The sequence below is a fragment of the Arctopsyche grandis genome, chromosome 5 (assembly GCF_051622035.1).
Source record: "Arctopsyche grandis isolate Sample6627 chromosome 5, ASM5162203v2, whole genome shotgun sequence".
In the NCBI taxonomy this organism is placed as follows: domain Eukaryota; kingdom Metazoa; phylum Arthropoda; class Insecta; order Trichoptera; family Hydropsychidae; genus Arctopsyche; species Arctopsyche grandis.
Window position 1 is genome coordinate 6,037,483 of NC_135359.1, and position 12,740 is coordinate 6,050,222.

At 33.9% G+C, this 12,740-nt stretch overlaps 1 protein-coding gene and 1 long non-coding RNA gene across 3 annotated transcripts in view; one reads left to right on the top strand and one right to left on the bottom strand.

Annotated features, from left to right (window-relative positions):
* The window catches only part of LOC143912468 (uncharacterized), a 258,387-nt gene extending 256,492 nt beyond the window's left edge, over window positions 1–1,895 (bottom strand). Inside the window, exon 1 of the long non-coding RNA XR_013260640.1 lies at window positions 1,161–1,895. This is a non-coding gene — a long non-coding RNA (uncharacterized LOC143912468). The remainder of the gene's footprint in view (window positions 1–1,160) is intronic.
* LOC143912456 (ATP-binding cassette sub-family G member 8) overlaps window positions 1–12,516 on the top strand; it is a 55,076-nt gene extending 42,560 nt beyond the window's left edge. The window contains exons 1-15 of one of the 2 annotated variants that reach the window (XM_077431747.1): window positions 1,652–2,007; window positions 4,742–4,879; window positions 4,982–5,113; window positions 5,199–5,339; window positions 5,420–5,564; window positions 6,370–6,569; window positions 6,640–6,796; window positions 6,999–7,154; window positions 7,232–7,423; window positions 7,501–7,888; window positions 9,438–9,642; window positions 9,724–10,012; window positions 10,084–10,204; window positions 10,286–10,563; window positions 11,707–12,510. In XM_077431747.1, coding sequence (XP_077287873.1) covers window positions 4,764–4,879; window positions 4,982–5,113; window positions 5,199–5,339; window positions 5,420–5,564; window positions 6,370–6,569; window positions 6,640–6,796; window positions 6,999–7,154; window positions 7,232–7,423; window positions 7,501–7,888; window positions 9,438–9,642; window positions 9,724–10,012; window positions 10,084–10,204; window positions 10,286–10,563; window positions 11,707–11,964 — 2,778 coding nt within the window. In that variant the 5' untranslated portion in view covers window positions 1,652–2,007; window positions 4,742–4,763 and the 3' untranslated portion in view covers window positions 11,965–12,510. Of the gene's footprint in view, window positions 1–1,651; window positions 2,008–4,741; window positions 4,880–4,981; window positions 5,114–5,198; window positions 5,340–5,419; window positions 5,565–6,369; window positions 6,570–6,639; window positions 6,797–6,998; window positions 7,155–7,231; window positions 7,424–7,500; window positions 7,889–9,437; window positions 9,643–9,723; window positions 10,013–10,083; window positions 10,205–10,285; window positions 10,564–11,706 lie in introns of those variants that run through there. The other variant, XM_077431746.1, reaches the window with a different exon arrangement.
* Window positions 12,517–12,740: the final 224 nt, after the last annotated feature.

Sequence of the window (12,740 nt, forward strand, 5' to 3'; positions counted from 1 at the left end):
ATACCCCTTGACGCTTTTTTGTGGAATTCTATTGCGTTAGTTCCCGTTGAGCCTCTTTGTAAGTTAGGATGTCTCGAGAGTGCAACTATCTCGAGTGCATTTTTCCGGTCACCAAAGTGTGGACAGTCAATCGAGACAATTTGTAAAAATGTACATATGTACAAGTCTAAATCCATATATGTCTCAATGGATTAATTAATTGTTAATTTCGTGTTCATCAACTTATCGAAATACATTGATTTATGTAATAAAAATGCTACATTGTTTGTAATTAATTGTCTAGGAAAGCGTATTGGGGTCTTCCTGTAAAGCCTTCTTGGTATATATCTGTGTAAAATAAAAATTTATGATTGGCTGTCATTAATTTTTTTTTCGTTTCAAATAAATTTAGTAAAAAAACAAATGAATGTTTACTATTAAATTAGCCATGTTTAAGCGGTTTATATTACAAATACCGAGCGAAGCCGGGTAAAACCACTAGTACAATTTATTTTAAAAGCTTCACAATGCAGATAAAAAATAACAAATACAATTTCTAATTATTATATTATATGAACTAGAAGTACATTATTAATAAAAAAAAGTTTTTTAAAAACATACCTCCTATAATTTGTATATAAAATTATTATTTTGAATAAAAATACCATTATTTTATTTTGCTACCACCATCTATGTTTAAAACTAATAAACAAACGGTGGATAGACGTCAACGACTATCTCGTCGGGCAGATTTAAAACGCATCTTACACGATATTTTTGCACCATCGTAATGGCGGAGGATCCATTTACTTATATTGATGACCAAAATGAGCAATATGGCAAAGTATGAAAACGATCGGATAAGAGGCAAACTTTTTCTTGAATTGTAATCGTAAGTGAAACGTAAGTAAGGAGGTATGTAAAAATACAGTTAGATGATTCGTCAAATACCCTTCCGATCAAACGATCCACTTTTTATCTGTCCCTTTAAACAGACAACCGCGTTGTCTAACACTAGATTGAACTAGCTAGAACTGAAATGGGAAACGGAAATCGGAACTGAAATTGGAACCGGGAATTGAAACTGAAACCGGAATCGGGAATCGGAATCGAAATCTAAATCCATATCGATATCGTCGTCATAGAAAATTATTTTTTTTCGATAACGTGACGGATTCTACCACCCAAACCTTACATACAAAGTCTCTTTCGAAGTTATATATTAGATGTAGATAGAATTTGTATTGGAATGAATTCTTAATTCTTCAATTAGAAGAACATCAGTGCAATATGTGTAGAAAAATTATAACTGTAGCTTGAGGTAAAAGTATTTTGATTGAGTAATGCTGTTTTAATAGTTAGCTCTTGGCTTGCTAACGACGTCTCTTTTCTGCACAGTTGGACCGAAGTTCTTCAATGGCAACTGGCTCAAAAAAGTCCTTCATTAGTGTGTCGACGAGTGGCTCGGTCGATTTTACTGGAACGGGATAAAATGGTACAGGTCGGGCAGAACTAGACCAAGAATCTTGAACGTAACTGTAACGACACAGATGGCACTTTGAAGAGATGAGAAGACCAGGCGATGAAGAAGTGGCGCTTTGGCGAAACCGAGCACACATTCGAGCGAGTGACTAACAGGACAGGCATTTCTAGGCAATTGTGCACGGCGATTGTTCATCGGTTTCTTGGTTGAACGCCGTCGTTGTCGCAACACTTCCACTGCTGGGCCTTCGGCGTTTCCTCTCTTGCACATTACCATTATTGTGTGTTTGCGTTCGCAACAGTCCACCGTCTAATTATATTGAATAGCCCTCCTGGAGCCGATGGCTCGCTTAGTTTTGGTGGTACAGTTGTGCAATTCGATCGTGCTGCCCCAAAACATTGCCAAACGACGGCCGTACTACATATAACTTCGGTCGTCTGCTGTTCAAATAAAAACATTCCTCGATATACACATACATACATAGATTGAATTGAATTGAAAAAGTAACATTGAAAACATGCGTGTGTGTACTTTTGGAATTCCATGTAAGTTAGCCATTTTTAGGTATTTTCTTCCTGTTAGTAGGTGTACATACATATAAGCTTTTTATGACAGTTAAGTCTCATAGTGACGCAGCCCTTCTCCAATTGGACTTAGATGCGCTGTCAAGTTGGTCTGTCGATAATAAATTATTTTTTAGCATTAAAAAATGCTGTGTTCTCAATGTGACAAGATCTTCAAATCGCTTGATTTATCCATATCGCCTAAGTGGTGTTGAATTAAAGTTTGTAGATGAATATTGTGATTTGGGGGTCTTGTTCTCGAATAATTTTCAATTTAAACGACACATAGACAATATTTGTTTGCGTGCAACAAAAATGCTGGGATTCTTACTAAGAGTTAGCAAACCTTTCCAGAATACGTTGGTGCTTAAAATTCTTTATGAATCTTTAGTACGTAGTATTCTAGAATTTTCTTCTATTATATGAAATCCTACCCATATAACTCATTCATTGAAGATTGAGAGAATCCAAAAACGGTTTCTCAGATATCTTTATTTGAAACAGTATGGTTATTATCCTTGGCTATATCCTAGTGCATTCCTATTAGGGGCGTTAGGTTTCAACTCATTGGAGTCTCGTCGGAATATGTTACTGGGAAGACACTTTTTTAAGCTGTTGAATGGGATAATACACAATCCTCAGGTTCTAAAGGAATCTAGGTTTAATGCACCTTGTAAATTCAGGGACTTGAGAAATCGTGATTTGTTTGTTCCTCCTGTGGCTCGCACAAATATGTTGTCAACGGCTCCTATATCTAGAGCGATATATCTGCTTAACAGGATTTCTGGTGAAATTGACCTCTTCAATATAAAATATACTAATCTGGTTGAGTGGTTATTGAGGAATGCCAGTGGTTGATTTTGCCTATTATAAATATTAATGATTGTTATTACTTTATCTATGTTTTTTCTTTTTTTATGATTTTATGATTTTAATGATGTTGTGTTAATATTGTTATTATTATAAGTTATTATTACTGTTATCATGTTATTATTACTGAATGACCGGCCACAGCGACGCGTTGGAGATCTCTGTAATGTCACTGTGGCTAATATGTTAAATAAATAAATAAATAAATAAATATGTAGCTCTCTCAATGCCGGATAAACTTCCCACAATAGATGACATTGTAATTTTTTTTATATAATTTGCATATACATATTTTTTGCATGATTTGAGTTATTTACTGAAAACTCCATATATATGTAGACTGGAACATGTGGGCCGATACGAAAACAAAACGTCAAACTGAAAAGTTAACAAGTTACTTTGCAGTAGCGGCTCGTGAGATTTCATAGTGGGGGGACTGCAGAGATTATTCAGGCTGTAGTAGCTCGCTTACCAAACCGTTGATCGAATGAAAACAAAAATTGCTTGAATATGTACTATACTGGGAGGTCTGCAGCCCCGCAGTCCATGTGGACGACAAAAATAGTATGCATTTGTACTGTATTGGGAGGCTGCAGCCCTGCAGCCCATATGCACGAGCCGCCACTGGTACTTTATTAGTTAACCCTTTGAATGCTGACCAACGCCAATCAGCGTATTGCTAACTAGTCTATAGGCCTAATAAACGCCGATAGGCATTGTATTTTGAGCATGTACAAAGTAAACAAGAATACTACCCGCTAAGCCTTTCCAGGTAGCATTGAAAAAAAAATGCATTGAACATGGGTCGTGTAATCCGTCTCATTAATTTGTCAACGTTTATAAAGACTGGTTTTCACCGGAATTTCTGAATTTATAACCATAGCAGAATTTCCTGATGGAAATCTCTAACTGCTGAAATCTCTAACTGGCATTTAGATTGTGAACATTACATTTTAACAACAATGAAGAAGATGGAACTAGTATTGGAAAAATACATTCGTTAATAGACTTCTTTTGTGTATTTTATATTGTTGCAAGATATATTAGTGAGTCTAAACACACCTTTACAAAACTCGAAATCCTCGGCGGTGGTTATCTAGGGTAGTGATCTAGTTTGTTTAGATTATTTTTAAAATTTTTAAAATAAATTTTATAATAGGTATAAAAATTTTACAATTTTTATACCTGTTTGCTATTGGATTTCTAAATAATTCTAGTTGGAAATATTGGCGAAATTTTCAGCGTGGCAGACTTTGGATAAATGCAAAAGTTTAATTAGCTTAAATGAGTGACTTAGTTCAATTATGGTGTTACAATATAGAATAAAATACTAGTTGGTTTCAAATATTGAACTAACAGCAATTGTAGAGACCAAATAATAACAAACAGTATATAATCCATCGAGTAATAACCAGCAGAATAGACTAGTGGTTAGCATATATAATGCTTTGAACAGAGTGGTTGCGGGTTCGAATCCCACTGGTTTCTGCTGGCCAGACCTTGGATTTGTGACTTCAGGACGATCGTTTCCTATCTTAGTTTACCAATTTATCTGATTTTCATTGAAGCGGTTCCAACAAATTGGCAACCTTACCCGTTTTCTCACAAATCTCGAGTTTTCGGCAATCTCGGTCTTCTAATTTTTACAAATTAGGAAATGCATTCCTGGAAAGCCATATACCATCAAACAACGAAAGTCCCACAAAATGTTTGCGAAATGCTTTCACACCTTTATGTTGTTCGAATAATATTATAATTATTATTATATAATATATAAGTGTATTTTAGCATAAGCGGTAATAATATACGACCTAAATGTATTAAATCTAATTATTTTCTTTCACAGATGTGATTAATCACAAAACATCATGTCGGTAACGGGACCATATGGTCCGGAGAGACGTTATTCTGTACCATCAAATCCTTTCATGCACGATCCCCGTGGTATGCAATCGGAAGATTTACATGCTTGGTCCATATACAGGTAATAAACCATTTTAAAATTCACTTTCAATGAAAGTTGGAATTCACTTTCATTGAAAGTTTGAAGATTGAAAGTTTTCATTTTAACAACTTTCTTTTTTAGGCAAAATCTGAACTCAGATTTTACAGACAGTGCATTGGGCAGTACTGATAAGAGCCCCTTACCTTACGGTAACTTTCAATTAAGAGATACTACAGTACAGTCTATCCTGTCTCATCCAAGATATGGACCTAAGTGAGTTATTCATACATACATATATTTTATTTATTTCATTCTTTATATATTGTATACTTACTCATATTTTGTTTGAATTTTTTAGATCTGCTCTTGGATCTAATATGTATACGTATCTGAAATTTGGGCTACCTCGCGTGTTTCCTCCGAACCACAACGGTTCTCAAAGATCTGGTACTCCCAAACCAAAAACATCAATCGGAAGCGGTATGAAACCTGTTCCGAGGTAGAATTAAAAGTTTTTATTTTTATTTTTACATGCCACAGTTGAATTTTATTATTATAAATACGGTTGCCTGCTTACAGAGTTTCTAGACCTATGAGAGGCATGAGAGAAAATTCTTCTGGTTATGACAGTTCAGATAATGAAACATCCCAGAATTACAAACACAATAGAAAGTATAGATCTGATCCTGATTTTCGAATGCAAAATGTTCACCCGTCATATCAGGTAATTTTTTTCTTTTAAAAGAGGACAGAATTCTTCGATTATTTCTGTAGTTGTTAAATTTGTACTGAATCCAAATCAGCAATCTCTATATGTAGATAAAATTTGCAGATGTCTGATTTAGTTATTGCGATGGTTCTGTATAAAATGACATCGCTGTTTATAATCGTAGTTATGATTCTTAGATACATATGTTGAACTCCACGCCAAACCCTCCAGAAGATAATGGAAAATTCTATTCTTTAAGAGGGGTGTACACCCAAAACCTTAATTTTGTTGCCGTTCCTTTCTTCGATATATATATATATATATATATATATATTGAGTGAATGCGACAATATATATCAATATATTTATATTGAATGAATGCGACAGTTGCGCTTCGACCAGATAAAACGTATTTTAAATCGACAAAATCGAGGTTTCGTATTCTCCTATTTTCTCCTCCGAAACTGGACCAATTTAAAAAAATTTCATCAACGGTATGAGAAAGATATTTTCTGTGCAACTATGCGCGTATTTTTTTTTAAATCAACCGTTAAATAAGCACGCTGGACTCTTTTCGTGGGTGTAAAAAAGAGGCGATTTTATAGATGTTTGGCGGCTCCTAGCTCCTATAAAATAACTAATCAAAAAAATAAAACGATAGATACATCCCAATGGTAGATATTCATAGCATATTAAAAAATAATTTCTCTAGTGCCATAATTGAGGAAGGGAGAAGTGTAATACGTTTGTATGGACAAGGCGCTGATGTCCAGCCCTCTTAAGAAGGAAACTAAGATTTCTAATTACATTTGATTTTTAGTCTAATGGTATACCGCTGGTTGCAATGTATCAAGCTGGTATTCGAGGACCAGGTTCACAGCATGGACAATGGACAAATTCCAGAAATAAATCTGTCAGTGAGGCAAATCTATTAGCTATGGACTCCAGAAATTATAGCTCGAGACAATCATATAATAGGAGAAATAGTGTTGCAGAATTTGGAGCGGATGGTGATCATAGGTAATGATAATATTATATTGTATTTAATCTTTATTTTTTCTTTAATAACTTATTAATTTGATGATTTCAGTATATTAATTCCTTCAAGTCAATTGGGTCATCCTATGTCAAAAGCTGAAAGTCACCTATCGCTGATGCAGTCTAGAAAGGGTCATCCGTCAATAATGAGGGATGATTATGTAGACGGACATGCTCCACATACGGCTTATATTTATCCCAATTTACAGGTTTGATTTTATTTTAAATATGAAGATAAAAATAAATTTATATATACCTAATACATATGTAGTGGTATAGAAGAACAACAATATGAACAAGACTCGAAGTGATGTTATTTTTTTACTATAAAATCCAACTAATATATGTAGATCAGGACTGATATGATTTTAGAAAAATTCGAAGTGAAATAAAAGCATTATACCATTTCAGATAAAAAATCTTGAAATAGCATCCAATGAAAATCCATCAATGCTACTCGTATCGGGCATAAGTTGTGAAGTTAAAGCCGGAGAAATCTTAGCAATAATGGCAACAGCAGATGGAGAAGCTTCAGGATTATTAAACGTATTCGCTGGTATTGATAAGGTAATAAATCTAAATATACAGTTTTCTCAATTGAGTTATATAATTGTAACTAGGTTAAATGATTATTTGTTTTGTAGAAATTAGCTGGTGATATCATATTGAATGGTCAACCAGTTTCTAAATCAACTCTAAAAAGTACTACAGCATACGTGAGAAACAATATTGATTTATGTCCTGATATGACTGTTGTTCAAACCCTTAAGTTTCATTCTCAACTGAAATGGCCAGATTCAAAACTATCTCAAATCAAAGTGGACGCTAAAGATAGGGTAGGTCCTGCTCTGTATTTATCAAAATATCAATCAACTTTTAATACATTTAGTGATAAGATTAATTATCATTTCAGATAAATATTCTCATAGAAGAATTAGGACTAGAACAAGTTAGGCTCACTAATGTAGGAAGACTCACTAGATCAGAGCTACGTCGTTTGAACGTAGCATGTCATATGCTTTTAGACACGGTAATATTAGCTTTAGACCAACCGACAAAAGAAATGGATATTTTTGACACATTCTTCTTGATTGAATACTTGAAAAATTGGGCAAGCTCGGGCAGAATAGTGATTATGACACTTCATCCGCCGACTTATGAAATTTTCGCCATGTTAACGAAGGTCGTTCTCATATCTGCCGGCAGGACAATGTACAGTGGATATAGAAGAGACTTAATACCATACTTTGCTTCGATAGATTATCCGTGTCCAGCATTCAAAAATCCTTCTGATTATTATTGTAAGTGAAAATATATCTTAACAGTATACTGTACAAGGTGGGACTGAAAAAATTAGACAGTCAATAAATTGAAAATGAACACTTTAATTGAAAAGTAAATATTTACTAAATATAAAAGCAAACTACATAGGATTGAATTTTACATGTCAGTCAAATGAGTTCTACCAGACTTTAAATTATTTACCTACTGGACAGTGCCGGCCCTACACCCAATGGCGTCCTCGGGCAATATTTTCTAAGCACCCTTTGAAAAAACTGGATTACCATTCTCCTTTTTCCCGGCCTTGGGACCTTGCTACAGTTTCAGGGCAGTGTCAGCAAAAGCATAGTATAGGACGGGTTAAAGGTGTCGACCGTTTCCCGGCCTATGGAAACTCAGTTGAGTTTGAAAGAGGATCGTTTATTTTTGTTCAATTGTTACAATGGTTATGGTATGTACGAAGAGGTTGAGCTTCGGAGAAGTGGGCTGGTTGAACTCCAGAGGTTCACTCTGGTGTTGGGAGCTGGTGCGTCGCTTTATATACGTTCTGGCTTAAAGCATGCCCTGTGCAGATGCTTTGTCTTCGTTTCCAGGACACGTGTTGACCTATTTTCGAGGCGCGTGCTCGGTACACGTGTGGTTTATAGCTATGGGTTCAGTGTCAGGACGTCGTTCGTTTGAGAATGCGGACATGTGCCACGCGTTAATGACTTTTCAGACACGTGTTAGGGTATCCTGATGACATCACTGTTGGGTTTCGTTCGTTTTACGATCGAGCGATGAACTCTTTCTCTGGAATGGTCGAAGGGGTCGTTGCTCTTGAGTTATGCATGTTTGTACAAGATCGATGATGAGATCACTGGTTTTGATTCGTAATAGCACAAGTCGTGCTATATTCCTACAATAGAAACCCAAATGTTTGGATATAATTCTTGTAAATTGTGCCGTTTTATAAAATTTAATACAATGAGTGAAAGGCTTTAAAATTGATAAGTTCATTCGAAGATTGGCTTTTTCCAGTAGATTATTTGAATAGAATTTGCCGAGTACAAATGTAGGGCCTTTGGCGCTCTAATATTAATTTTAAAGCGCATTTGGCGCATCGAGCGGCGCCCTAACTTATAACCGGCACTGCTACTGGACATCGTCAGACATAGTCCGTCTGTCTTAATTGTTGGAATTTCTAGAATGGTTCGATGCCAACAGGTTGGAGGGGACAACTAAATGGATGCACACAGTACAAAATTTCATTCAAGCTGTCCGAGAAATGATCTGCAACATATTATTTCTTGTTTTTGAGCTGTAGTTAGGTCTGATTTCTTATATTGATATATTCATCGATCTCAAAATATCCAAGAGTTGAAGAATAATAACAGAACGGAAAATCAACGAATTTCAAAGCTTAAGAAAGTGAAAGACTTACCTAAGTGACATTAATTCAGTTAAACATCATTAAACACCATGTAATTCAGTTCTTAAAATGTTCATTTTCAGTTTATTAATTTTCTAATTTTTTCTGCCCCACTCAATATTGTAAAAAAATGTAAAAATTGATGTATTATATTCAAGTGGATCTTGTGACGTTGGATGATTTATCTGCTGCTGCCATGTTGGAGTCTTCAGGACGCATAGAACAATTAGCTGAAATATTTAGAAGCACCCAAGCACGTGTCCGGGGCGAAACGGATAGTCATATTCCATTAGTTCCACCAATTCCTTTACCTAGTGCCACTTGTACAGCAAATCCCATAAAACAATGGTGGATGCTCCTTAAGTAAGCATATTATACTGATGTCTTTCGTAATAAATAATATAAAGAGCGCATAAAGAACTTTTTCATGTACACATTTTACAGGAAAACGATAATATACACTCAACCAAACACGTTAATAAATTGGATAACACATCTCATCATAGCTGCAGTTTTATCACTGATAATGGGTGCAATATTTTGGGATCTTCCGTCCAGTGATTCTCAATTTACTCACAACGATAGACTCGGATATCATTATTCAGCCATGTGCTTCACCGTGTGGCCGCTTTTGCTGCTTGTGTGCATAAAACCGATACATTCGTCAAGACGATACATTGAGAGAGACATCGATATTGGCTTATATGGACGAACTGTTTGGATAATATCTGAAGTAAGATGAATATAATGCTTTAAAATCACATTGTATTCTCAAATACATTACATTTACATTGTATAATGCAGGTTTTGGCCGGAATCATTCCATCAATTTGTATTTGGTTGGCTTATCTGATACCGAGCTATGCCATGACCGGTTTGTACATGCAGGGATTCGACAATTATAATGGATTTTATTTGTATCTTGGTATTTATTATTTAATTTTTTCCCTATGAAATTAAAATGAATGTACATATATACATTTTTAAAGATAATTATGTATTTCAGGTTATATGGCATTTTATTTATGCTGTATTCAAATGTTTATGAAAGCCATTGCATATTTGATACCACCGTATAAAGTATCTCTTTATATAAACACAATACTTTTAACGATTCTGTTTATTGCGAGTGGTTATACGATTCATCAGCTGGATATGACAATGTATACAAAGTGGTTAGAGTACATTTCTCCGGCAAGATGGGTTATTACACTCTTAGCAGCGAAAGAGTACAGCCCTGAAGCCGTTCAATCGAATCTGCTTGCGACTTGCAAGAACAAACAGGTAAATTTAAATTTGAATCTGTTCAATTTGATTTGATTTTTAAATGCTTTTTATTATTACGAAATTATGTTCACAATACATCATATATCTATTTTAATAGCTACTGATCTACTGATCTTTTTCTATTTTACAATATTATTTTATTTGGTTAGTAATCATAGTATTATATTATTCTAATGTTAATGTACAGCATAATAGGAAAAAGAGCTCAAAAACCAATTTACAATCCTTATAAATGCTCATAATAATCTAATACATAATATTAATTAAAGACTCTCTAAAGTCGATGACCTAAAGCAGATTGTGTTTAGGTAATCTGTGTTTATACCTGAAGGGTATAGACATTTTGTTGGAATCACCGAGACTCTTCACAAGTGTGTTAGTATGGTTATTAGTGATTCTATCATAGAATCTACGGGTTAGTTTTTTAGTAATGTCTGTAACAAACGGAATATTATATATGGCATGCAGTTTTTTCAAGTTAGTATATATGGGTGTATTATAAATTATTTTTAGGGATTTATTTTGTATTACTTGGAGCTTGGAAAGGTTAGTATTCGAGGCGTTATTCCATACAGGTGAAGCATAGGTTAATAATGGTAATATGTATAAGCGCGATATAATTTTATTTTATTTTGAATTGATAAAGAACTATGGCGATTAAATATTGGATATATTGAGGATATACCCCGCATCGCCTTGCATTTCGCTGCCTCAATGTGAGGTGCCCATCTCATTCTTTTATCGAACGTTACTCCTAAATATTTTATTACTGACTGCCATTTCAGACTTTCTCCAGAGGGGATTTTCAGATCTGAACTTGGCTTATGCTTTCTAGCACTAAAGAATATGGCGTCTGTTTTGGTTTGATTAATTTGAATTTTCCACTTAGTGAAGTATTCAGTCATTTTTTTAATTGCAAATTCAAGATTTTTAAGAATAGTGTCTGGTTTTTTGCTACTTGTGAAGCAAGCGGTATCATCTGCATAAGTTCAATTTGAAAACACTAGCTTCCACATCCCTTTACATCTCGGTTAAAAGACTTTTTGATATGCTGGCTCTATTCATCTTCATTTATCAATATTTTGTTGTTCGTTTGATGAGTTGTGGAGTTGAATTACTCACTTATTTTTCATATTGCAGATCCAACGTCAAGATATTATAGTTCAAGTGTCATGCCCGACACCGAATGGTACACATATTCTTTCGAATGCTGGATTGACGAGATCTAATTATATTTGGGAACAGTCAGATGAGAGTACATTGATCGCATTGCTTGCGTTCTGGATCATATGCTTTTTCGTAGTATGTGTAGCTTTTGTAATTGATTGCTGTAGATATGGTAGAAAATTGACAAAAAGCTCGGGAAAAAGAAATAAGAGTACTCCAAACACACCATAATAAAATCAAACGACTGAAAAAGACTACGGGATTTTTAATATAAGAAATACCATATAAATAATTTTAACTATAATATATAGTATTTGACTACCCAATATATGACATATTGAGAAATCTCATTATTATGACATGGTATTTTGAAAATCGATTAATTGTTTTCATTTGTTTTACTGAAAATATATAAATTGATAGAGAATTATTGAAGTGTGCACGGAATACGGAGTATACAATTATATATGTAGAGACTAAAATTTGATGTTTTAATTTAGGGAATTAATAACAATCGCCATTTGAAATGAAGAAGAGTGCAATAGTTATAGTTTTTATACAATACATTTATGTTAAATTTATTTCTATCCTAGTTATACGAATGATTCAATAAAATAACTGTACAAACTCCATAAAACACTGTGTATAAATAATAAAGTTAGTTGTGCGTAATTTTAAAGTGCATTTAATTAATTATTATATGATATTATGTATATGTATAATAACTTTATAGAAACTGATACATGTCGCCATGAAATAAATTAATAATGAATGATAAACGTTTTTTTTTCTATGAAATATCCAGCGTTTACACGTTCAATTCTGCAAAAATCAATAATAGCATTACATGTACAGAATGTGTCACTAAATAGGAAATCGTTGATTTGGAAAATATGTAGTAAAAATCAATTTTATCTAAAAAAAATAAACAATCAAGTTGGTTTATCTAAAAACTTATTGTATAATTAATACACCCCATGAATTTGGTAAAAATAAAAAGCTTAAAA